Genomic DNA, 26,021 nt, shown 5'->3' with positions numbered 1-26,021 from the left:
AATGGACACACTTTGAAATCTGCACTGCTCCGCTGTTTCCCTTTCCTCTGCATGGAAGGAAGGTTTTAGTGTCATGTGTAGCTGTTCCAGCAGTCACATCATATCACTGCTCCACTGCACTGCAGGAGCTGAGGTTGGCTCCTGCAGTCTGTGTTTCTGAGCTGACTCTTCTCCCTTTTCAAGCTTTCAGCATGAACTATTCAGTGGTATCTGTGCACAGAGCAGTCAGCACAGGCGGCGTGCTGCAGGGAGCTGCAGTGAAGGTATCATGCTGTGAGCACAGCCTCTGTCTGTGGTCGCTACCTGAGCGTGACCTCCAGGCTGCGGGAGCTGTGCTGCATCACGGCCTGTGCAGAATTAGGGCAACAGGGAACTTCTGGGCAGTGTCTGAAGAGTGTCTGAGGTACCACTGTCTGTAAGGGCTTTTTTTGGGTACTGCAGATTGGCTGAGACAGCCAGCATCGTTTTTGGTGGGAGCATCTAAGGCAAGGAACTGATTGTGTTTGTGTTTTATCTGCTGTACTGGTTTGTGCTTCTAGAATGCCAAATACTTAAGAAAAAAATATCCTCTTGCGCAAGGCATAATGAAGGGAAGTGATTGCTTTATTTCCCAAATATCATTATTTTTCTGTTACAGATTTTACTTATATAAACGGGATGGAGCCAGCAGGCAGGTCTTACTGAACAAATTGGAGGGCAGTAATCCAAACCAGTGCCTGTTGTCTCCATTCCTCCTTTTTCAGAGGTTTTGCTTCATTGCAAGCTCTCTCCTTGGACCTCAGTTTCTCTTTCTAGGCAGACTGTCTTGCCATAAATTCCTGCTGTCAGCACGGCCTTAGCCCTTCCTGCTCCCACCCCAAACTGTGGAATAATCTCTGGTGCTTCAGACTGCTATTAAAACAGCCATTGTGTTTGCAGTTGAAAGCAAGGCCTGCTGCAAATGTAGTGTTTTATCAAAAAGGTACGAGTGTCTTCCTGTTAACATTATTACATTGACAGACCGGTTTTATAAACATTTTAGTGCTCTTTGAAATGGGTGATACCTAGTGATTACAGCTCCATTAGGTGTAGTAACAGATGGTTAATGCAAGTACTTTTTATGTTGTCATCAATAGCAGAAAAACTAAAGTGCAAGTGTTAGATTCTGATCTCTTCAAGCATAAGGCTGGGAGTGAACATGAGAAATGGTGGAGGATCTCACCAAGCTGCTGCTTAGAATGGTGCAGAGTAGGCTGGAGAGGGATAATGAGTCACACTGGAACAAGGACAGCGGGCTGAATTGTACACCAGAGCAGCAGGACCACAATTGGGATGATCCTCAGATGGGCAGACCGCAGTGCTGTGTAAAACTGCCAGGTTTTAGAATGGGGAGGGCTCCTGCAGTTACGAAGTTAAAGGGAGAGGCCTGGAAAGTCCCTGCCGTTCTGCCAGCCGGAGCAGAGGTGGAATTAGGCCATGGCCATCAGATAACTGCGCTGAGGTCGTGCTGTGGAGCTGAACCAGCAGTTTTGCCAAACATCTGCAGTTTTGCCCAATATACCCTCATGCAGTTGTACCTTCCATCAGGTGTTTTTAAATGGGGATCAGAGACCTCTGTGTCCCTGCTAAGATAAGAATTGCAGAGGGTGTTAAATTAGACTTGCTTTTTTCTGGCACCAAACTTAAAAGTTTAGTCCTGTTTCTTTTGTTTTGTTTGCTTTCTAGACACCTTAGGGTTGTATGTTCTTGAATGTCTCTGTACCCCTGCCTAGAGAGAGCATAGTTAGCCCTGCAGGCTTTCTTTCTGTGAGAACTAGAGATCACACTTCAGGGTTTCTGTTTTAGATGAATAACTTGGAGGGCTTACACATTTTGCATAGTGAGAAAACTAGGCTGATACAGTTAGAATTAAATGCTAGTGGTAGACAGAGGGTTCCGCTCATTATTTAAAGTGATGCTTCTGACTTTGAGGGAGATTGGCTGTTGCTGAGGGAAACTGCACAATCACCCTTGCATTAAATTTGTTGCAGAATGAAAAATTAAAATACAGTCTCACTGTCATTAAGATGAAGTAATTGATGTCATCACTCCATTAGATTTTTTGGGAGCTTTTGGCAAGTTGCTCCAGGTTGCTATTAACACATGATCAGCCAACGTCCTTAAAGCAGAGGGACAGGAGGGAGCTCTCTGTGTAACAGAAATAAACAAAGGAACATCTCAAGGAAATGCCCAATGAGCAAAAACCAACCGGGGTGGTGCTGCTGCCAGAGGACCTCGTCGTGGAGATGTCTTTCTTGAGGTTAGTGACACCAAGTTGAAGCAACAGTTTGAAATAAAGCTGAATCCATTTCTTTTAATGCATTTCTCCCTTGAGGTACGTGGCTTGGAGATGAGTGAGTGTGATTAAGCATCAAAAGTGGAATTTGGGAGGGAAGGATTCTAACTTTATCTTCAACATGGCAAACAGACCCATAAGGTCAACCCAGTACTACTGATAACCGTTCAGCTCTGCTTTTCATTAACTGACATAACAATTAGCTGCTGTTAGTCATTCAGTGCGCTGCTTGGTGCTTTGTCAGGCAGCTCAACATGTACAGCTGCAGCTTGTGTTTTTGGTGTTTTGTTTTGTTTTTTGGTTCATAACATCATCTACCATAAAATTTGGGAAAACAAAGTGCATCCCTGTTTGCAAGAAACCTTTCATCTCTAGCTCTGGGCTCTGCACAACTGGAGTGGTGAGGAGCCTTGTGTTTTTGTGCTGGCTTCATCCCTTTCAGAATATTAATATTTAATTTAAGGCTTTTTAAAGCTTTTAGCAGATTTAGGCTTTCTTCCCTGTGGTGGTTATATGTGAGGACAACTTGAGAGAGCGCTCTGATGAACTTACAATATGGAATGTGGTTTTATTCATTTTGATTTATGACTTGAAAAAAACTTCCCAGAAGTTTGTCCTGTTCTGTAAGTAGCTCTGCCATAAACAACCATAGAACAGATCCAGCACTTCTCCCTTCCCTGCAGCTCGAGCCCAGCCAAGCAGGTACTGCTCACATCCCAGCCATAACTCCTCCTTGCCATGAGGGCTGATCTGCAATGGCTCTGCAGAGAAAACCACAGGTGAGCAGCAGAACCTGTGCAGTGTAGTGCCTTCCCAGCAGCTCTGCTCTTGGGTTGAGCCTGCATTGCTTTCGTGCAAGCAGGCATTGTTCAGTGACAAGGAAGCACTTGGCTTTTGTTGAGATGTACTTATTTGCATGTTTTTTACCCAGCATTTTAATGGTACATTTTGCTTTTGGACAGACTGAACCTCATTAGCACAAATACACCATGACATTCGTACCTGTTCCTAGAAGTTGAGTTTTGTCTTTCAAATTTAAGGTATTTTCTTCACAAGAGGAGCACAGGACATGAGAGCAGCCGTCGTTTGGGTTGGTTTCCTTTCAGGACAGGAAGTGATTTGTGCTGGGAAACACTTGGAAGCAGTTTAGAGATTGATCTTTACTGTTATTTTTCTCCACTCTGTGCAGCTGCCTGTGGTACAGAAGCTCGTGGTGATTTTGCATCGTGCTCATTAAGTTCTTGATCAGGGCTGCAGAGGGGTTTGTGCATCGCAGCTGAAAGCACCCAGAGCTGCTACTGAGCTCTACTCTGAGCATCCCAAAATGCTGTTGGTGGTTCAGGCTGCAAACAACAAAGGGGAAATGCAGTCAGCATTCTGGCTTCTGCAGAGCACACTTTTGTTTACCAGCTCATGTTTCTTCCCAGTTGGCTGATCAGTTGATCTGTTGTTTAAAGTATTTGTTTATAGCTAGTGCTGTCCTTTGATTCCTTAATAGTGAATTTACTAACAGGAGCTTTTAATTTACTTACTGAAAGCTGTGTCATTCCTAGGAGAATGTGTTTGCTTTTCTTCCCATTTTATTATAAATAAATCTCAGTGAGTATATTTCCACTGTATCAAATGTCCCTGGCCTTTGTGGGAAGAGGATGCAGGAGCACCAGAGCCAAACAGAGCAGTTTGGAGAGCAGTCTGTGTTGAGATGTTTGCTTATCCAGCAAAGCGGTGTTGCCTTGCTGCTGTGATACGCCGGGTGCCAGGTGTGAAACACGCTTCCCTTTTCATTGATATTCAGCTCTTGTGTGTAGTTCAAGGCCAACTCATTAATATTACAAGTGTCATATAGATTGTGTTGGGGCCAGTCCCTGTTCTTTGCAGTCCTCTGAAGTGGAGGCCGTGCTGTTGGAAGCTGCCCAATTTGCTCTTTGGTCAGTGAGATGATGGGGTGTTAGCGTGTCTCATGGCGATAGCTTCGCTCCTCCAGCAGGCAGGTCTTGGTGCGTGGATCCTCCCCAGCGCTGCCCTCCTGGGACGGCATTGGCTGCTGTGAGAGTGTCCCTTCCTGAGAGGAGCCAAGTGCTGCCAGACTGAGTAACTGCGTTCCCGAGGAGCTGTGCAGAAATGGTGGCGTAGGTAGAGCCGGGAGGAATTCAGATGAGATGTTTTCTCAGCCTCGCTATGGGGCTGCTGGGGAGGCTTTAATTGTTTGTTGTGCGAACAAAGCAGTGATTGTCCAAAGCTCTGTGTTATCCTCTGTTCCTTGTTTGATGGAGTGCCTCTATTCCCTGCTCACTGAGAACCTCGCACAAGGTGGTTTGGAGTCATTTGTTTTATGATTACTTCGTTGTCATCTCCTCTATTTTTCGCTAATGAGAAATCAGCAAGCTGGAGGTTTTCTCCTGTGAGTTTTGCTTACGTGAATGTTTGGTTGGAAACAGCGATCTCAGGAACGGCTTTTTAACGAGGCCACAGTGACACATTGTGTGATAAACACGTAGTGTTTGAGAAGATAAATGTAGGAATTCTTTACAGTAAAATCATTTTCTGACAAAGATTTTGTCTAAAACCACGTCAGTGACTGCGGTATGGATTCTCTGTGCTCTTTCGTTCATTTTGTTTGTGTTCTTTTCCTTTTTGGCAAGTTGCTGACTGCGTGCTCTGAAATAATCCTACTGATTTCTCCATACTTCCTTCCCTCTGCAAGACAGACATTTGAGAATTCAGTTTATTGAAATTGGAAAAGGAGATGCTGCACCCTTAAAGAGGCCCCGGTAGGGAAATGTGCTGTGAGCAATGACTGTGATTCTGGAGGTAGTTTGTTGAATGGGATCTTCCTTGCTTCTAAGCCTGTTTGTTTAGGTTCAGGGTCCACTGGTGTTGTAGAAAGAATATTTGCCTTCAGTTCTGTGAAAATACACTGTGACAGCAGTGTCGTATTGGTGCAAGGCATGAAAAACACAGCTGGTGTGGTCCTGTCATTTTAGAGCAACAGAAATACATGTTGTAATTGGTCTGAGTGTTGCAGCATCCTGCATTACAAGGCCAGCAAATTGAGATGGGCTGTTCCTTCCCTTACGACAATAACATGTTTTTTTTTCTACTTTGGTATTTTGTACCAAAAACTGAATGCAGTTTTCTTCTTTTCTTCAAGCATTTGTGTGCAGAATTAGACAGGCGAAATCGGTATGCTGGGAGCAGTGCTTGATTCCCATTGAGGTATTTATGTTCAGTAGCACTGCTATAAATCTTCTGGAGGTTCTCAGCTCCTGGGCTGAGATGGAGCGTGGTGCAGCATCTGTGCCGTGTGGCTGGAATGTTAAGCTGTGCTGTGTGTGCTGCAGGAACATGTGCTGCCCATTACTTGGATCTTCTGCGCTGCTTAAAGGCACTCACATCGGGAGGATCTTTCCACATCCTGCTATCCAGCATCTGAACAAAGTGCTTCTGAGGCAGACACTTTGACTCCTCAGCATGCCAAAAGAGCCCAAACAGAAGTTGCTCCTTGCATGATCTTTCTTGTAAAGAGCATTGCAGCTGACAGTATAATGGGTTTTCTTAGGCTTGCTGGTGACATGCCAACATGGTTTCCTTAGCAGTGAAATTCCTCAAGAAGCCAGGGTTGCTGATGTAAACAGAGCTGAAAGCTTAACACTGCCCTCACTGAGCGCAGGGCTGAGGCCCGCTGCTGTGCCATGCTGCCCAGTGCATTTTCTTCTGTTCTTTCTGTTCCAGTTGGGTTTCCCAAGCTTGCAGCCAACTTGAACAGGGAGTGCTCTTCAGCGTAGCGCAGGCGGCCTCATCCCTGCACAGAGCAGCAGTCCTGGCACAGCGTACTGTCAGCTGGAGCACAGCTCTGCTTTCCTGGGACTCTATTTCTGATGGGGTTATTCTGAATTACCACGTGCAAAGCAGACTTAAGGATATTTGGCAAAGCACAGATGACTGTTGATGTCTTTGCCTGGATTCCCACGAGTCAGGCTTAAAAGAAGTGAAAAAGCAAAACTAAGAGTGATTTATTTATTAGCTGCTTGCTGACTGTGCCTCCTATCTCTTTGTCAAATACACTTTTGGAATTTGGTGGGAGTTTCTGAAAGTTAAATGACTGGTGTTGCACAGTAATTTGAGGCTGGATAAAAATTAATAATTCTGTTGCTTTGATGTTAAGTAGTGGGATCCTACTGTGGTGACTAATACTGTTGAATAGCAACTATCTGAGAGAAAGCACTTGTTAATGCTGTAAGATGATGTGGTGTGTGTTTCAGATTTGAATGTTTTGGGAAAAACAGAGCATTTTGCTGTCTTAAGCAGCCATCGCTTTCTCAGCTGCCCTTTTCTGTGGAATGGGAGTGCCATCCTCATGAACACACGGCTGGTACCACTGCCTTGAGGGAATCAAGCTAGGGGGCACATGGGAGAACATCACGACAGAAGTCTCCATTCCTTAGTTTTGCTGAATTCATTCTCATTATTGAGATTTTTTGTTTGGGGGGGTAATCCTTCTTTTAAGTGCCAATGCTTTTCACTGAGGTATCTTTCTTTGTTCTGACATGTATCATCATCGAGCTCATCCGGTTACTTGCAATAACATTTTCCCATCTGGAAGTACATAATTACTGTGCCCTAATGCACTATGACGTGCCAACCTGCATGCTAGCTTGCTCTGCTAACACTGTGTTTAAAAGATGAGAGTTGCATTTCCATACCTGAATACTTTGTGTTGAGAAGCACTGTTTGATCAATAGATAGCGGAGTAATTGCTCTTAACTTCTTTCTTTTCCCATTCTGACATGGCATTCAAGAATCTAGCGTTTAATTACAAGGGTAACCTGAGGGGCAGCTGACCTGGAACAGGTTGCATCTCCAAACTGCTTTTCCAGATGGCTTGGAAAGGTGTTGCTGTGGTGTCAGACCTGGAGCAGGGTTAGCTGTGGCAGTTGGCTTTTGTTAGAGAAATCAAAGCCTGCTTCAGGAGCATTATTAAGTATTGCCATGTGTATGCCTTGAAAGGGTAAGGGATTGGTGTTGCACTCAGGATGAGATATGTAAACCTTATATTTTAATCTAATCCCAGGTGAATCGACTGAAAACAGTCAAATAGTTTTCATAGAACCATAGGATGGCTGTGGTTGGAAGGGTCCTTAAAGATCACAGAACCATTGAATGGGTTGGGCCTGAGTTGGGTTAGAAGTGTTTAAAGGTCACTGAACCATCGAATGATAGAATGGTTTGGATTGGAAGTGTCCTTAAAGATCACAGAACCATAGGATGGTTGGGTTGGGAGGACCTCCAACCCCCTCCTGCCCCACACCCTGCCCTGGGCTGTCCCACCCCTCCATCAGCCACCCAGGGCTCCATCTGTGGTCCTGAGTACCTCCAGGGATGGGGCACCCACACTTCTCTGGGCACCCTGTTTCTGTGTAGCCACATGTGCTGCTGAACAGAAGGCTGCTGAAATAAATCAGGATTCTGTGTGTGTGAGAGCAGAGGAGAAAACACCCCCATGAAGAAGGATCTGCAGCCCCTGAGGCTGGGAGCTGTTTGGTTTCATTGGCTTTCCAGATGAGTCTTAATTATTTTGAAGTAAGATAAGGAGTTCTCTTTGGATGTTTGTGTGTATTGCTGTGTTGAAAACAGGCTTGATTTGGAAATTCCTTCCATGCTAGCCTATCTTGTGGAGAAAGTGTGCTGTTTTGGATAGATGAAGAGTTTGTAAGCTTTTCTAGTTGGGCTGGATGGAGCACTCCTAGGAGAAGGTTATCAAAGCTCACTGTTGTAGGAGCTCAGTTTCTGCCTTCAGGAAGACCATGATGCACCCAGTGAATAAGAGCTGAATCACAGGGCTGCTGCTCTTGCACAGTTTAGTCATTTCCTGGGAAACTTTGGTTTTCAGTCTGGTGGAGGAAGGCCAGGGATGTGCATTTGTGCAAGGGTTAAATAAAGGTGAATTTCTGCTGGTGTCTGTGATGAGCAGGTTAGTCAGGAGAGTGTTCTGCCTTCCCATGGCTGATGTGCTTCATTGGGGTTGAAAGATGCATTGTGAGTTGTTTTACTTAGCACTTTACTCAGCTCAGACTGTGGGCATAGTGAGTTCTTAGATACATGCACGTGGTACTTGCTGCTTTTCCTCGTTTAAATGCAGTGTTTTGGAGCACTATGGGCATTACAAACATAATTACAAACACTTGAGCCCAAATTCTGCTCATGGACTGCTCATGGTTCAGAATAGGTGGAAACGATTCACTTGAACAGATTTTTGTAAAATGGTACTTGTGACATAGCTGTGGTTTGCTGCCGTGTGTAATACTGAGAAGGAAAATTGCATTTTCCCCTGTGACACACCTTAGTTATTGAAAAGATGGTTATTTTTTCCCCCAGGATGGGGTTAGATGCAAGATTTATTACTTGTTTATGGGATTAAGCTATTTATGTGCATGAGCTGGCTTTATGGGTAACATGTAAAATTTATATGGCTGCACTTTGCAACGTAACAGCTCGTATTAAAATGGACCTCAGTAATTGTATTTTGCAGATATTTGTTAGAGGCTATGAACCAAGCAAGCATTTAATAGAGCTGACAGGATTTAGTGATGTGTTTAAGGGCTCTGAGTTTGTACTTACCTGCTGTAAAGGAAGATGTTGGCCATGCATCAGTTGCTGATTCACATGTGGATCACATGTCCTTTTGCCATAGGTCTGAGCTAATGAAAGCATCTCTGCCTTGCAGTTCTTGCACACAGATGAATTAGAAGCAGGGCTTAGTTTGGCTGCGTGCTCATTTGAGCAACTTACCTGGGAAGCTCCTTGGAAGAACGTAAGCCCAGAATGCCGGGGCCACGTTGATGCTGTGCAAACTATGCACATGTAACGTGTAGGAATGTTCTTGTGTCTGCTCCAAGGAGAAGAACCAACAACATGCTGCTCATGTATGAGAGGCTTTTTTATTTACAGTGGGAACCTTCCAAGTATTTTTCAGTATCCTGAACTCATTTTGCTAACTCAGGACAGCGCTGTTTGCAGCAGCAGTCACGTTGAGATTCTATACGTGTCTTTTTTTTTTGTGGGAAAAGGGAAGGCTTCTTAGCTGGAGCTGATCCAGTGCCACCTCCTTCCCATTGCCTACCCCCTGCTCACAAAGACAACTCAGCTCTGTCCTCAGCTCACCCAGGTTGGTGATGCACCACATATGGCATCTAAGATTACAGCCCATAATACACGGGCCGAGACGGGTGACATGAGGACACTGGGTCATCTGGAGCTCTGCAGAGCTGCTGTAAGACGGAGATCCTTCACTGAAGTTTCAGTAGTTGTGTTTGTCGTCTAAAGGTAAAACAACAGCAGCAGCAAATTAAAAAGGCTTAAGGCACACACAGAGCACTGCGTGACCTCGCGTGGCACAGAGCCACCACGATGCTGTCACCGAACTGTGCCACGGAAATCTCATCCTCAGCTGCACTGCTTGGAAGAAATAAATGCTGAGATTAAAACAGTTCGGTGAAAAAAGTGTAGAACAGAGCCTGTGAGGTGCTGGAGCCAAGTAGGCTTGTAGTGGGTATAGATTAATCTGGAGCTGATCTGTCTGTGAAGCTTCGAGTGCTGAACCTCAGCAGTGCAATGCTCCCACTCAACAAACAGCTTTGTAAGACTCGCTGTTTTTTTCAGCCGCCTATTCATGTTCTTAATGGGAACAGAATGGTGCAGTTAAAGAGAAAGTGCAAGGCACAAACCTGTTCTGTTTGTTTTCCTTTTGGAGGGATGCATGGACCAAGTAAGGCTTGCTTTCTTTCTAAGAAATCGTTGACTTTTTTTTTTTTTTTCTGGGAGACTGAGTAGTTTGCAGAGCTTGGTGTTGTTTTCAAGGAAGAAACCTCATGTACGCCTTCACCAGGGGAGGAAGGGATCTCTGAAGCTGCATCATCACCTGGACAGAGACAGCAAGGGACTGACTGACTAAACTCATAACATAGTTTTACTGCTGAATTCACGGCCAAAGAGTGCAGGGAGTACAGGTATGCTCTGTTGGGACACGTGGCTTTGGAATACAGGTCTCAGTGTTGCCTCCTGGGCTGCTGCAGCCTGGGATTGGGAATGTCCTAGCATCAAACCCTGGTAAAACAGTGACAGGGTGTGCCTAGGAGTTCCCCATTGTCCTCAAGTGGAAGGAAGATGAGCTCTAACTCGAGAATAAATGAAGGAGTGGCAGCGGCATCTGTTCCTGAAGTGCTGTTTGGTTTGATAGCTGCTTTCTGCCTGGGCCGTAGCTGAGATGCTCCGACGTGCTGAAGTGCGTACTTCTCCTTATTTTGAGTTTCTCAAGCGTGCCAGCTGATGCTTGCAAGCATGCTTAAGAGGCCTTATCTGGATGTGGTGTGCAGCAGAACATTCTGGACTTTCAGCTGCACTTCTGGGGTTTCAGCATCTCTGTTGGTGTCTGCTTCTGGATGAGGACAGGGAATCCAAAACCATCGGAGTGATTTTTGTGTTCTTGCAGAGGAAGTGAAAGGTGATAGAACTGCAGGGGATGCGGGCTGTGGTGTGCCTGGGGATCCGAGGGGGGAGGAGGGCAGAAAGGCAGAGCCACAAAGGTCGCTTGTGTGAGTAAGACCTGAAGTACAGATGCAGTGGTGATAACATAATTATTTCCTTTCTTAATATGATTTTGTTACGGTGTTTGCTGTTAAGTAAGCAGAGCAGGTATCCGTATTTTGGAGCTTTGAACATAACTGGAAGCATTGCCAGGGTTCTCTGTTAGCAGAAACTGCTAGAAACATCTGAACTGTGTTTCTGCTGTTGTTTTAAAAGCATACAAACACTTTTTAAAATGCATACACGCTCATTTCGAATTTGAATCTTCTGCTTGATACAGTCGAGTGTTTGGAGGCTTTGTTGGAGAGATGCTGTGTGCTACGTGATCATTTTCCTTAATTTCTCCACTGGAGTAATTATGGTTTTGTTAGACAGTAAATGATTCAGTGTTCTCATTCCATGGGGGGAAGGGGAGCGTGGATGTTGAAAGAGGAGCATTGTCAGAGCATAGCAGGATTAGCTGGTGTTACCACCTTGCACTGATTGAGCACCGCTCTTTAGAGCAGATCATCAGCGCTAATTGCTAAAAAGCAGCCTGGCGTCACAGGGCGGTGCGGCTCCTGAAGTTTTAAACTCCTCTGTTGCAGGATTTGAATATAGGTGTAGCTCTGGCCTGGTGGGTTGGGGCAGGCTGGACTTCCTGCTGCCCTGCAGAAGCCTGTGAGGAGTTCATCTTTCAGTTCTCAACAGTTGGAAAACGCGGGCTAGGTGCATACGATGAGGATGAACTCTGTACGAAGGGAATCTCGGGTGGAATTCCCTTAAATGAGATCTGTTTAATCACAACCAAGCAGAGCCTCCTGGATTTCATCATGGACCCGGGACCCTTCTCCTGGTATTCCAAGCAGGGAAAAGTGGCTGCTCTCTTACTTTGTTGTTTCTGCGATCTGTAAATCGAGTCATTTCCCACTCTGACTCCAAGGAATGGCATCCCTGATGTGTCTGCAAGGCCTGCTGTGTCTTGAAAAGTAGAATATTTTTAACTTCTTGTGAAACTGTCAGAAAGGAAGCACTGGAGGAGGGGAGCAGTATGGGGATAGGCAGCAAGGGGAGGAATTGCTGAAGCAGTGCAATAGAGGAACCTGTCCTGGATCTGGTTCACCAAACGCTGTGCAAACGAGCAGGAAAACTGAGCTGTGACAGCACAGGAGGAACCTTCTCACGTGGGGATGAGCTATCCTCTGTGTGGTGGAGCTCTGGTTGGGATGGAAGAGGCTGTGCGAGAGAAACGGTGTGTGCGGGGCTGATGGGATGGGTGACAGCGATGGAGGGGCTGTGGCTGTGCTTCAGCTTCAGCCAGCAACCAGTGTACTGCAGCAGCAGAGCTGTCAGGAAGGAAGGAGAGTCCAGTCCTCCATTGCACCGCTGACCCTCAGTGCTGCTTACTTACATGTCGTTTTATTTGTAAGAGGATTCCTGACTGTAACCTAAGAGCAAACTGATGACATCAATTTGCAGCAAGTTTTGCTAAAACTCCTCTGCCAACCCCAAAGCAGGTGACCCATGGCTGCAACTTACCAGAGCTGAGACCGTCAGGGTGAGGAAGTGAATAGGATTTGCTGCAGTTGGGGTTAAGGCAGCATGGGGAAGGGATCTCTTTTGAGACACCAGGAAAGGTTGCGATGTGGGAATCCAAAATGAAGCTGAAGCTGTGCTTTCTTTTGACAAGAATTCCCTCTCCTCAGCAGGGCCTCCTCAGCATGTGGAGGCACGACCATGGCTTAGGCTATGGATAAATATAGCCCACAACTGAGCAGAAACAGTTGTAGCTGGGGGAGGGCCAGAGGAATGCCTCAGCATAAGTGGTTTTGTTTGTGACTTCTTTCCTAGGGATGAACAAACACTGGCATTGTTTTAACACTACATTGTCAGCTCTCGTTTGCTTTGCTAATGCTTTTGCATCTGTGCAGAGAGGGGATATTCTTCTTGGATTGTTTGTTAGCTATCTGGGAGAATTTAACACATCAAATGTCACGAAACACTGAATTGATGGAAGCGGGGTTGATGGAGATTTACCAGGTTTATGGAGCAGGAGTGAATGGCTCTGGAGATTGCAGCCCTGTTGTCTTTATTCTCTTCCTGTTGCTGTAATTTATGATTTTCTGGGAGGAAATCCTCCATCTAGCCATGTCCATTTCCTGTGGAGCAGCAGAGAGGGGACAGCATGGAAGAGAATTTCTCTTGGTGGGTCTTTGATTTCTGTCTCAGTGAATTGATACCAAATGTGGACTGTGTGGGACCAGAGAGATAACACAGTGCGTTCATTCCACTTGTGCAGCACTGGGAAAGACATTTTGTGATGGCAGCATAGCCATAGCTCTCGTGGTTGTGGTAACCAGACCTTGGCCTTATTAAGATGATCTCACACCTATCACCCATGCCTGCACACAACCTTACTTTCCTGAGAGTCTTGCTGCCTGTGTCCTGCTGGTTTGGGTGTGTGTGTGTGTGTGTGTTTGTTTACCAGCTGTACCTGGAAGTTCAGCAGTGGAGAGACGCAAAGCTGCAGGGAAGTCCCAGGAATTTCTCATCTTGATTTCGCTTGGATTTGACTCCTTGTAGCTTTCCTGCTCTTGCCAAATAGCAGAGAATTTCTTCTCTATTAGTTCATGCTCTGAGAATCCTTCTTTCAAGCGACAGTGATCACGTGGTAGTTAAGGTTGCAGATCATGTTTTGATCTGGGTTTCCTTGTGCTCTTTGGTAGTATTTCACCTCCATTTCAAATTTCCAAGTGCAGATCTGTGACATGCGTTCCTGTGATGATGGGTTTGTTTTGCTGGTGGGATATTAGTGTGGAAGAAGTGATTGGAAAGAATTCTTTGCTGCCCAGTACATAAAACAGGAAGTGATGCTGTGAGTGCTTAAACAGAGCACTGGGATCTGTTTGCAGTGCCCTGGTACTCCTGAGTAATTCCAGCAGTTTTCTGTGGCAGACGTTTCATTACACGTAGCATGTAACCACCAATGTCAAGAGCCCAATTAAGTGTTGGGGAGAAATTAATCACAAAATAACAGACTACAAACAGATCTGTGGGTTGGCTTCCAAGGGAAGTCCTTCCCCTTCCCATGCAGGTTTGTTTTTCCTGATGTGGTGTTCCTGCCTGCTCTGTTGGCCACCCAAAGGAGACAGTGCAGGGAATTGGAACTGCTCTGAGAACGGAGAAGCAAAGCACGGATCGGTTGGTAGATCTGGCTTATGTGCTTAATGGAAATATTACCCCTCTGGTGCACGTTCTGTGTATGGTTTTCTGAAGGTGCAGTTTTCTAACACAAGTAGCATGCCTTTCTTATGAGCTGGATTAATTGGACTGAGCTGTACATTGCAATCAAGCATTAGAATTAATGCTTTGCTTGGCATTTCAGTGCTTCACGGACATTCTAATTTTCTATTGCTGGATTAGCTTGGACTTGTTGGGGCCTGACTGAAGCTCAGTAAAGGAGAAGTGAGATAAAGTTGCGTGTGCAAGTGCACACCCTCTGCCAAGCAGTGTCTTTATCCATTTCAGCTCTTGCTGTAGGTGTTGAATGATGGAGATCTGACTGTCCAGGAAAAGGAGCTAACTCTTTTCCCTCTCCAAGTGTTTCAGCACTTCAGAATCACCTTTATAACCAGAACAGCCACTGAGCTGCTTTACTCCATCAGCCATGCTGGGGGGCTTTCGGCCTAAACCTTTCTGATGCGACCCTCCACTTCCAGCTGGAAGTGCCGGGCAGAGTGTTGGCTGAGGAGCAGCAGCCATTGCTGATCAGTGCCTAATGCTCTGCAGCCCTGTGCTAATCAGGCTCATGGCAAAGCAGCCTGCTGTTCACCATCATTGTTTCTTGCTGTGACGTGAATGTGGCTGTACTTCAGCTTGAGTAAGGACTACCAAATAACTGTTTTCTTATTGCTGTGTATTTGATCACTTCCAATCTTTGAGCCCTGAGAGAGATGAGGTTATAAGTGCGGGTCAGGCTAAGAGAAGGCTTGAAATGCTGCAGGGCTTTTTGTTTTAATCCCTTCAAGGTTTCCTTCTTTCTTGTGGTTCTGATGTAATGTGAGAAATTAAAACAAAAGACGACAGCCAGATGGTACATCTCCAGGATCAGACAGATTAGGGTGTGCTTTTTTTTTTTTAAGGGAAAAGTTTACTAATACTTCTCCTCTAGAGTTTTTGCTTCTGTGGAGCTCAAGCTCCTATCTTCTGCATCATTCTGCTAGCAGGCAAACGATGGAATTACAGCTATCAACAAGTTAAAAAACAAACAGCAGCTTGCTTTCACTGAATATCAAACCAATGCAAATAAGTCTGATTTTCTGCATCACACCACGTGCTTGCAGAGCAGTAGTCTTGAAGTTGGCTCTGCTCATCCTTACCTCTCTCTGTAGATGCTCTGAATGATGTTCCTTCCTGCAGTGGGCTCACTTCTATTTGCTAGAAGCACTTCTCAATTTCATTACTTCAGGACCAGGCTCTGAATGTGCACTTTGCCCCGTTGTTTGGGAATGGCTTTGTACAGATATAGCCAAGTTGGCTTTGTGGTCACAGAATATTTTCATGCACTCTGAGTCTCCCTTTTTAGGTTTTCATGGCTTTGATATTCCATTAAGATAGCTGTTCTGATTCAAATTATTGCATTTAAATAGTACCTTGTGTATGTCTGTGATCCCAAGGGAAACTATGGGAACAGTATTATGAAGACTTGGAAATCATAATGTACTCACATGGATTTGGTTTCAGATTTTCTTTGGCAAATGTATTGACATGTTCAGGTGAAACCTTTGTACCACCGAAAAGAAGAGCAAATGAAACTCGACCACATCCTCACTTCTCTGTTTGTTTTAAATGAGTTTTCTTTTCTTGATTTTAGGGGACATCACACAGAAGGGGTATGAGAAGAAGAGAGCAAAGCTCCTGGCTCCGTACGTCCCTCAGACACAAGGTAGGTGCTTCTTGTGGTTGGTGTAATGCTTTTGCATAGCCTTGACATGAAAGGGATCTGTGAGATGGCTGTGGAGCGAAGCTCTGACATTTCATTGGCCACCTCTGAGCCGTTCTGTTTAGATTTGCGTTTCCTTAGCTGTCTAATAATTACACTTGTGCAGTTTGCATGGCTGCCAGGAAGTCCTGGGCAGTGCCTTTAGTTACCTGGTTCATCCAGAGCTCCAGGGATTCCTGCTGGTTCCGCTTTTTGCTGGGGCTTTGTGGGGTGCCATCTGTGCCCTGTTGTTACCTCTGTCATGCGTAAATCACTTCCTGCTTCCTTGTCAGCAGAGAAGTCAGTGCTTTGAATCAATCATAAAGTGTGAGGTCCTCTTAAATCATTCTTGAAAGTTTACAAATGGATTGACTGCAGAGTTGGTCCATATTGTGCCTTTCTTTCAGCCGTCTTAATTCCCTGTTAGAGAAACATCAGCATTTTAGTTCTGTGTTGGTTTATTTTACGGCAGTAACTGAATTCACGTACTTTGTTTACGTCTGTTTCTTTTGGAACGGAGATCCTCAGCTATAGGTCTGACTCACAGCAGGATAATGATATATAGCTTTAAACTGAAGGACAAGGCTGAAAATATGTCCAGTAATTGTTATGGGGTTGCTTACCCAAAATAATTGTGCTTCTGATATGCTTAACCATTCAAAACTAATCCGTCTGGCTCTTAGCAGTGTGGGGAGTGAATGGGTATGATAGGCAGCCGTGACTGGACTTACTGTAATTTACTGAGGCTGAGCCACTGCCAAGAAAAGAAAAAAGCGAAGGCTAAAAGTGCATTTATTGACAATCAGCACTGCTTCCACTGGGGAAAGTTTGCATGGGTTTTCTGAGGAAATTGCAGCAGCTCAGGCAAGTGCTTGAGCAATACAAAACAGCTCTGCTGCTGCTGGTGTGCGGTAGCACCTGGACTCTGCTGCTCCAAACCACTTGGTGCCTGGGTTGCTGGGCTGTTCCATCCCATGTGTTTCCCAGCTGCATTTTGTTTGCATATACAACAAGAGCTGTTGCTGTATCTCCTGCATGAGACTGACTGCTGCAGTGGGTGCTTACGTACAAAAGCAGCATATTCTGATGGACTGAAGGTAGCAGTGCAAGCACAAATTGTTTTTCAGCCTTCAGCTTGTTACAGGCAGCACGCAGAGTGAAGACTCCTCCCTGAACCACAGATGTGATAGGAATCTCTGAGGTCTCAATGTGCACAATCAGTACCTCAGTATCAAATCTGTTCCTGTTATTTAAGGAAACCCAAAGCTAATACACGTGACTAACCCCTCTTTATGGTGTTTGTCAAGCAAGTCTTGCAGTCTCAGTCCAGTGTGTGTGAGCCATCCAAGCTCCTCTCCAATGTTCAGGTGTTCAGATTGGCTTTCATGGTGCCCAGCGAAGGCTGAAGCTCTCCGAACTACTTTTCATGTGCCTGCAGGATGTGCCCATCACACCCATCACTTAGTGCACATTTGGTTTGTTTCAGAAAATCTTGTTTAATTAAGAGGAAAGGGGAAAAAAAAAAAAAAGACAAGACTGTCTGTGGCCCTGCTATTTTAATTGTCGTGCTTTGCAAGTCTGCAGAATGAGCCAAAGTTTAGGAAGAGACGCGGGTTGATAGGAGGACACCAATTAAGATAGCATTTTGACTGCTGTTCTGGCTCAGCCCTCAGCTCTTTATATATCCTGTAGCCAGATGCCTCTGTGTCTGGGAATCTCCAGTTGTAAAAATGCCGTTGAAGTCATGCGTGAGGGATACAGAATCAGGTCACCCTTTTAACGAGCAGAAAATTAATTTAGCTCACAACAACAACAGAAAAAACGTACTCTTGGCATTAAGCACGTTGCATTTCTCAAAGCTCATGCATTGTCTCTATTTCGTAGATGTGAAAGGAGATGAAGGAAGGTGGGGTGACATGCCAGGGCATGTCAGAATTGTAATTGGGGAGATTCTGATTGCTAAACCTGTGCTCCATTCCTGTTGCCTCTGGGAGCTTGCCTCCTTATTTTTGAGTTAAGGCAACAATGTTGATTACCTAAGATACGTGTTTTCCTGGTGCAACATCCATTTTTGTAAGCGGGAGGTACTGAAGTGATGGAGATACCATTCCTGGGTTGTTATTCCTCTGTTTCCTGCTGGCTGCTGCACAGAAAGGCTTTGGAGGAGGAATTCTGAGCAGCGTTCCAGGTTCTGCATAGTGAGTAATGCAGCAGATTTCAGTGTTGCTTGTTTCACATCATGCTGCTGACCAACCTTCTCCAAAACCAAATGCCACCCTGCTGTCACCTCGTCCTTAGTGTCCTGCTTAATGAGTTCAGCTGTAGCTAACTGGAAGGCTGCAGGGAGATGTTGCTTTTGCTGGAATAAAGCTGGTGCTTTGGAGCAGCTCTCAGTCATGAGTGACAACCAAAAAGACAAAACGCGGTGCTGTTTCTCACTGCTTTGAGAAATGCATGTTGGGTGAACTGTTCTGGCACCTGGAGATGGCACAGTAACTTGCTGCCTCTTGGAAGGAGCCTTTGCTGTGGGCTGCAGGCAGACTTCTGCCTTGGGGGAGCAGCTCCTGCCTGGATCAGTTGCTGCAAATCTGGAAAAGCACTTACGGCTTTTTAGCTCAATCAGTGCGGATGCAGGAATACCTTGTGCCAAAATTAGCAGCCCTTGCACAGAGACTTTTGGCAGAGTATGTTTTCTTGCTATTTAAGATAATTCATTCTGTTCCTCTGCTAATGTGTAAAGGAAATTATATTCATTAGCCCTGACTCACTGTCAGACCTTTCTTTTTAGCTGCTGGAGTTCTGTGGTCTTGCTCCTGTTTCTATTCTGATCAAGAAAGAAACAAAACTATTTTAAACAACTACATTTGGAAGGGAATATGGAGTTTGTATTGAACAGAGGGCTTGGGCATGGCCGAGTGTGTTTTGTGTCCCCGTGCATGAGGGAAGGGTGTTGGAAACTGTGGAAACTGATAACCTTCAAAGCTGGTACAGTTTGATCTCTGAATTTTCATAGTTAATGTCTATTTTGTTCCTTTGTTCACTTCTGTTATTCATGGATAGGTGGAAACATTACATCTTTGTTATTTTACTCCTTAATTTCTTTGGAAATGCAGTGTTTCTGCTTTGCTTTGTGGGTGGGCTGCCATGCATGTCCTGTCCCCATAACCTGGCACAACTCTGCTTTCCATTTTTGCTCCTCTTTTCTTCCTTTCTTTTTCCTCTTTCAGCACTGCATTATTTCAGACAGGAGCTGAAGTGGAATGGTAATAACCAGTGATAGAACAGCTTTGCCTAAACCTGTACATCACGCACACGTGCTGCGGCTTAGTGCTGTTGGAAGAGTTTCACCCTCTTACAAGATCTGACTTGCAGCTGCCACACATGGGGAACTATTCCTGATGAAGTCTGAGGGGTATCACAGTTACGAATAAAGCTTAGTACGTGGATTTTGGAAAGCAGTTTGTCCACCTTTGAAATAATTTCCAGGACTAAATCAATGGGAGATGTGATTTCTCCCATCATGTCTCGCACGGGGCAGTGCTGAGATCCATCTCAGTCTCCAAAGTGATGAGTTCTCAGCACAGGGAGAGAGCAGGAATGATTCTGGGAGTGCTGCTCAGGGTTTGCAAACCTCAGCTGTTTGTGTTTGTTATTTACACGGTTTTTATTTGCAAAGCTGTGGTATGAGGAGTAGTCCAATATAGTCCAATACAAACGCTTTGTGCAGAGCTGTATGCAAAACAGCAGAATAACAGGTTTGCTGCAGTTTGTCAGATGAATGGGCCCTTCTGCTCTTGTTGTTCATGTAAACGCTTCTCCTTGTTGATCATATATGGTGTTTTTACTGATACCTTTCACCTGCAGGGCTCAGCTCACCGGTGTCACTTTCTTATAACCACATGTGATTTGCTGCAGCTGTACACATGGCTCCTAGTGTGTGCTCAGATGCTTTGTTGTGCTCCTGTGATGTGTTGTTATGTCACTGCAAAACATTCAAACAAGGCACTTGGTGTGCTGTGTTGCTCACCAACAAATGCAATCCCAGTGTAGAGGGAGCGCTGTGTTTGCCTGGCAATGCCCTGCGGAACAGATGAGATGGTTCTGCAAGGCTTAGAAGAAAGAACTGAATATGAATTCAGTAATTTATTAGAAATAGTGCTAAATGTGCTGCTGACATCTAGTGGGTACTCAACTTTGTAAGTGCTTAAATATCAGAAAGAGTGATGCTTCTCTTTGTTGTCTTTGGATCAAAATAAAACTTTTCCTTTATGATGAGGATAAGTATGGCCCAATCTGGAGGCAGTTCTCTACTGCTGCTTCTGTCCTAGATGAGCTCACTTCAGTATTCAAAGAGATAATTGACTTCATTTGGATCATATGCAGTCTGTGCCTATGTAAATTTAACATACTTGGTGCTATGCAAAATATAAGGAGGCTGTCTGGTGAATTAGGATTTAGGATCAGGATATATTAAGCTGTCAATTTTAAAACTTTGGCTTAGTGATCTTGCTTCAAGTTTTGGATGAATGATAACAGCTTTCAGTGTAACAAATTAATATTCTGCTCTTTGGGGTGTTGGAAGGTATAGGAAATGGCTGAAGGTTTCTGCAGCAAGTTGGGTGTGATTTGCTGGTATTATAAGTACCCTGAACTGGAGGTGCTTGCTTTAAGTTGTTTATGTAAAACCACACACTAAGAAAGTGGTATAACTGGAATTGGAACCCAGCATTTGTGGTTTCCTCTTCATTTCTCTAATCCTTTGGTAGTTTGTGAGAATTCATAAGCAGTGCATATTTAGATGACACAATTGCTCTTTTCTTGCGTGACTTCAGGTGACAACCTCAGGGTAATTGCAGCTGCATGACCTTTGTTTTTAGTCTTTACGAAGTTCCCACTGAAGCACGGATTCTAAAATTAAAATTCAGTAGCAACCATTGCTCATATGCCTTGGTGAATTATGGAAAGCAGTGATTTCTTATCAGATTATCTCATCAGATTGCTATATTCATGGGAAAAACAAACTTTTTGGGGGTGCTAAAGCCTCTCACTTCTTGACACATGTTGGAAGTTGACAGAGCACTGGGTCTGTTTGGTTTGGTAATTTATGTGAGCATCAAAGGCTCTTGCCACTGCTGGTGCATTACTGCTTTTCCTTTCAGTAAGGCATGCTGATCAGTGGGATGCTGGGTAACAAACTCAGCTTCTGAACAGATTTTTCTATATATTTTTGCAACTGAGGCTTAACTTGTGATGCGTCACTGCATCAGCCAGAGCCCTTTCCTCACTGTGCCCTTAACAGCAGTGCCTAAAAGTGCTGTAATGAGTATGATCTCTAAAAACTTGCATCTGTAACTGTACCACCAATCACACTGCTAATTCTGAACTGTCTTCCCAGGGGTTGATCCAGCTCTACAGAAGGAATCCAGAACTCAGACACCCACTCCATCTGCAACTCCAGCCCCAGCTCCCTCCTCATCCTCATCCAAATTTCACCGAGCCCGCTCAGGGGGAGCCAGAGATGAACGCTACCGATCTGGTAAGGGCAGATCCTGATCAGCTGGGGTTCTTGCCAATGAAGGCTAATGGTCCCCTGACCAAAAATCCTACCTTGGTTCTCTGTGAAGGAACACCAGACTTGTGGGACCGTAGCAGCTGAAGTGCAAAGTAGAAGAACCGGATAAGTCTTTGCCTTCTCGATTTTCTGGCTTGAATGCAGCTCTTTAATACCAGTTGTTCACAGAAAGAAAAGCCTATTTTAACCGTGTCTGATGGTAACCAGGTTCAGTGAAGTGACTGATAATAATTTGTTTGTGGAATTGATGACTGTTGTATAGATCTACTCTAGGAAAGTTACTCATGAGATGGCAATACGTAGTTGTTTGGGAAGGTGCAGTAAAATGGGGGTTGCACGTGTGTAGAAGGCAAGCAGTAATTGAGCGTAGGTAAGCTTTGTGTGTTTTTTCTCCTCTACTGTTGCAAAATTGAGCACATTAACTTCCATTTTGCAGATATCCACACAGAAGCAGTTCAAGCAGCACTGGCAAAACACAAAGAACAGAAAATGGCCCTCCCCATGCCCACAAAACGGCGATCTACATTTGTTCAGTCTCCAGCTGATGCCTGCACTCCTCCAGGTTAGGTTCTCACAGTGTGACTGTCTGTATGGATGTTAAGGTATGCATTTGTAACAGTTTCCAAATTAAGAGGTTACAGTTTTCAAAATGTACAAGATCTTCTGCAGGTTTGTGGGTAGCTGCTACTCCTTTAGGGCTCTTGCTACCTTCGCGCAGCTGTTTTCATGGAGCTGCTGTTGGGACAGAGAAAATGAGTCCTCTTCTGGGTGCTTTTAAAGAAACAATTGGCAGGAACTGAGCAGGCCTTCTGTACTGAGGCTTCTTTTGCTTCCCCCACACCTATTTCAGTAAAAACCCTCGTAATTAGGAATTCACATGAAACCACATTGTCAGGCTACTTCACCCATAACTGTTCTTTTACCCCCTTTTATCTTTGTTTCTTTTGAGTGCTTTTCCTGGTGTTTGTCCAGGTCTCAGCTTTACACTAGCTTGTCCAGTACAGCAGCAAATTCTGAGCTGTGGACACCACACAAATAAATGTTAGCATTCACTTAGCATCATCTGGAATCAGTCTTTTCCTCCAGCAAATAATCACTGTGAAGAACAGGTGAGTGTTTGTACATAGCACTGGACAGCTTAATGTGTCAAGTAATGAGTGTTTTATTCATGGTAGATTATTATTTTGCAACTTTAGGACAGACAAGATATCTGTTTGCATGGAAATGCAGGATGTGGTTCCTTTTGTGGTTTTTCTCTCCCCCCCCCACCCCCCCCCTTTTGTTTTGTTCTGTTTTCTGCCATTGAAAGGGACCCATTTAGAGTACCAGACAAAAGCATTTTCTGCATGTGGCCTTGGCACATTTGTTTCCCAGTGCCTGCATTCTGCTTTGTTGCTGTGAATTTTCACATTTGACAGAGATACTGACCCCTCACTTTCCATTTCAGAATTACCAGGGTTAGGCAATGCAGCATGTGATAACAGGATATGAATGGAAAAGTAATGAGACAGAATAAAACATGGAGAACCCTCAAGAAGGATACTTGCCTGTGTTGTATCTTTTACATGCAGTAAACAAGGGCAAAACACCAGGAGTAAATGTATTCACATTGGATATGTCTGCTGCTTTAACTTCGTTTTGGCCTATTGAACTTTGTTTGACACAGCCTGTGAAAAAAGATCTTCATATGACATGCCTGTGCCATTGATATGTGACTTGCAAGGAGAGCATGTTCAGTGCAATGTGCTTTTCCCTAAGCAGCTGGAGTTTCTTTTCTGCTTCCACACAGACACGTCTTCCGCATCCGAGGATGAGGGGTCACTAAGGCGTCAAGCTGCTCTTTCTGCTGCATTGCATCAGAGCTTACAGAATGCTGAGTCTTGGATCAACCGATCTATTCAGGGGTCATCCACATCTTCATCAGCATCCTCTACACTTTCCCATGGAGAAGGCAAAGGGACCAGTGGGTCACTAGCTGATGTATTTGCCAATACTCGAATAGGTAGGAGATGGGTACAAACAGAACAATTGCTTCAAGTTCAGACTGTATGTATAAAGCTGGAGTTGTCCGTTGTGTAAGGGAAATTTGGAACAAGAGTTCAGTTCTGGTGAAACTTGATAGGATCACAACTTTTTTTCCCCTGTAGGAGTTTCAGAATACTGGGTTGGTGGAAAAAAGGGGAAGTGGGGAGCGGGAGGTTACTGAAGTAGGAGAGGTTCCATGGTGTGTTGAGGGCACTGACAGTGGGCATGACTTCGGTTCTGTACACAGCATCGCTTATGTCTACAGATAGTTGAAGTTACTGCATGCACAAAGCTGCCATGTGCAAATAGCATTTGGCATCTGTGCCCTGACTACAGGACACGGGCAGTGTCTTTGCCTATTGAGTGGGGGAAATGCTATATTTTAACATTCACCAAATGGTTTATTGTTTGTGTTGTATCAAAAGAAGAACAAACAAACAGAAAAAGAACCCCACAAACAACAGAGCAGCCAAATAGGAGAACAACTGAGCCAAAATGGCTGCAGTAAAGTGAAGATGTAGCGTAGGTCTTTCATGACTAGTCTGAGAATTAATCAGCGTTGTGGTTTTGAGAAGATGGAGCAAAAACCTACGGATCTGGATACCCCAGGCTCAGTTTTTTGAGGCTCTGAGGTGCTCCTTGCTGCTGATGCTTCTGTATGAAATTGCAGTTTGTTTTTGCTCTGTGTATGTTTCTTTTTTATCTGCTGTTAAGGATACTACTGCATCTTAGGAGATGTCTGTATGTTGTGTGCTCTCTGCTTTTGCTTAACTGGTTTGGGGCAAGCAGTGCCTAGAAGTGCTGGTGTTTTTGTTTCACTTTTTTTTCCCCTCTGTTATTTTTTGTTTGTTTGTTTCTTTGCTGCGATGCAAGTTGGCTTCTGAAGTGGCAGACTGGGGGAGTTGCCTGTAAAATGTAGTCAAAGTAGTGAATCTGTTTATGAAGTGCAGAGGCTCTTCTTAGTTGGGGAATGCAGAAAGCCACCTTAACTTCTGTAATGAATTAAGGTAATCTAATTTTTTATCTATAGAATAACTGCTGTCTAATATAATTAGAAGTTAATGCAGAATAGCATTGGGTTTTTTTGCTGCATTGACACCACATTCATCCTGCGGTAACACCTAAGTCAAAAGAATGGGAATTCTGGTATACACAATTGGGTACAGCTCTTTGGAGAGAAAGATAAAAAGCCCTGCAAATATTTGAAGTTGTATAAAATCTGAGTCCTTCCGAGCGAGCTTAGAAGTTCAGTACATGAGAAATATTCCTTGCCACCATATCTCCAAAGGTATGCGGTTTTTTCTTAGAGAGAGGAGCAGAGAGAATCAGTTGCATAAACCTTGCTGAATTCCTTCAGACTATCTTTGTAAGCTAATGTGCAGTTTCAAGATTTGTTTTTTTCCCCTTCAAAAGCAACAGTTGCTACTTCTACTAAGCTAGAATAGAACATTTGTGCCCTATCAGATAATTGAGCCTATGGTGTTGTTTAAAGAAATCCCATGTAAGCAAAAATGGCTTACAGAAGAAGTTGATGAGTTACTGAAATACGCAGTTATTGCAGTTTTGAAGCTTACAAACTCATCTGAAAAGCAGAACAGTGCCTTGCAGCTTAAAGCAAAAGCCAGACCCAGCTCACTCTCCTCGTTATTTAACTGCTGGACAGGCTCACACTGTGCAGCCACTGAGCTGGAAGAAATGTAAGCCTGATGTGATTGTTTGCTGATGTGCTGTAGTCAATAGACTCCTGCTTGTTTGGTTTTAGAAGGCTTTACTGGCCAAAACAAAAGTTATGTAGTATAGTTCTAGCAAGAGAGATTACAGTGCAGGTGATGCAGGTTGCTGTTCTGGAGTTCTGAATATTTCAGATGTCACCTGGATTTTAAGCTTTTTTTTAACAGTACTGAATGCCAGGAGATAAGCTTGATTTTGAAGGTTTGTGACCAAAACCAAATTATCTGAATATTTTACCAAACAGCTTTCCTGACCTGGATAAAGCTACTCATCTTGTGCCTTTGCTTTCTGGAATAAATAACATATGCTTCCCAGAGTTACTTAATATTTAGGAAGCAACAAGTTTAGCATTATTAAGAGGCCTCATAATTGCAACCCATTGAATTATTTTTAAGCTGGTTGGTAGCAGGTAATTCATGCTTTGCTTTTTCCATCTGATAATAAGTGGTATATGTTAATTATCATCTTAATTATCTCCCCCCCCCCCTTTTTTTTTTTTTTTTTAATTTTTAGAAAATTTCTCAGTTCCCCCAGATGTCACAGCAACTACCTCCTCTTCCTCTACACGCCCAGCAGCAATTGACCTTCCTCCTTCAGGGATCGTGAAGGGCATGCACAAGGGATCCAATCGGTCCAGTCTGATGGATACTGCCGATGGTACGGAACCTGTCAGAGCACACATACATCAGAATGGCCTTAGGGAAGGGCTTGAGTTGGGAGAACAAAACACATGATTGCATTTATCCCCTTTAAGCATTTCACAACTTGGAAATGGTTATGTGCTACAGTGGTCACGTACTTTTAACTGAAATGGAGAAAATTATAGCAGGAATAGC

At 44.3% G+C, this 26,021-nt stretch overlaps 1 protein-coding gene across 2 annotated transcripts in view; it reads left to right on the top strand.

Moving 5' to 3' along the window:
• The window catches only part of DIP2B (disco interacting protein 2 homolog B), a 62,161-nt gene that overhangs the window by 12,151 nt on the left and 23,989 nt on the right, over positions 1 to 26,021 (top strand). Inside the window, exons 2-6 of one of the 2 annotated variants that reach the window (XM_004949723.5) lie at positions 15,750 to 15,821; positions 21,253 to 21,393; positions 21,866 to 21,991; positions 23,219 to 23,431; positions 25,699 to 25,842. In XM_004949723.5, coding sequence (XP_004949780.1) covers positions 15,750 to 15,821; positions 21,253 to 21,393; positions 21,866 to 21,991; positions 23,219 to 23,431; positions 25,699 to 25,842 — 696 coding nt within the window. The remainder of the gene's footprint in view (positions 1 to 15,749; positions 15,822 to 21,252; positions 21,394 to 21,865; positions 21,992 to 23,218; positions 23,432 to 25,698; positions 25,843 to 26,021) is intronic. The other variant, XM_004949722.5, reaches the window with a different exon arrangement.

This window comes from Gallus gallus, chromosome 34 (genome assembly GCF_016699485.2).
Source record: "Gallus gallus isolate bGalGal1 chromosome 34, bGalGal1.mat.broiler.GRCg7b, whole genome shotgun sequence".
Lineage (NCBI taxonomy): Eukaryota > Metazoa > Chordata > Aves > Galliformes > Phasianidae > Gallus > Gallus gallus.
Note: the sequence above shows the minus strand (reverse complement) of the source record. Positions and strands in the feature narration are given on the sequence as shown.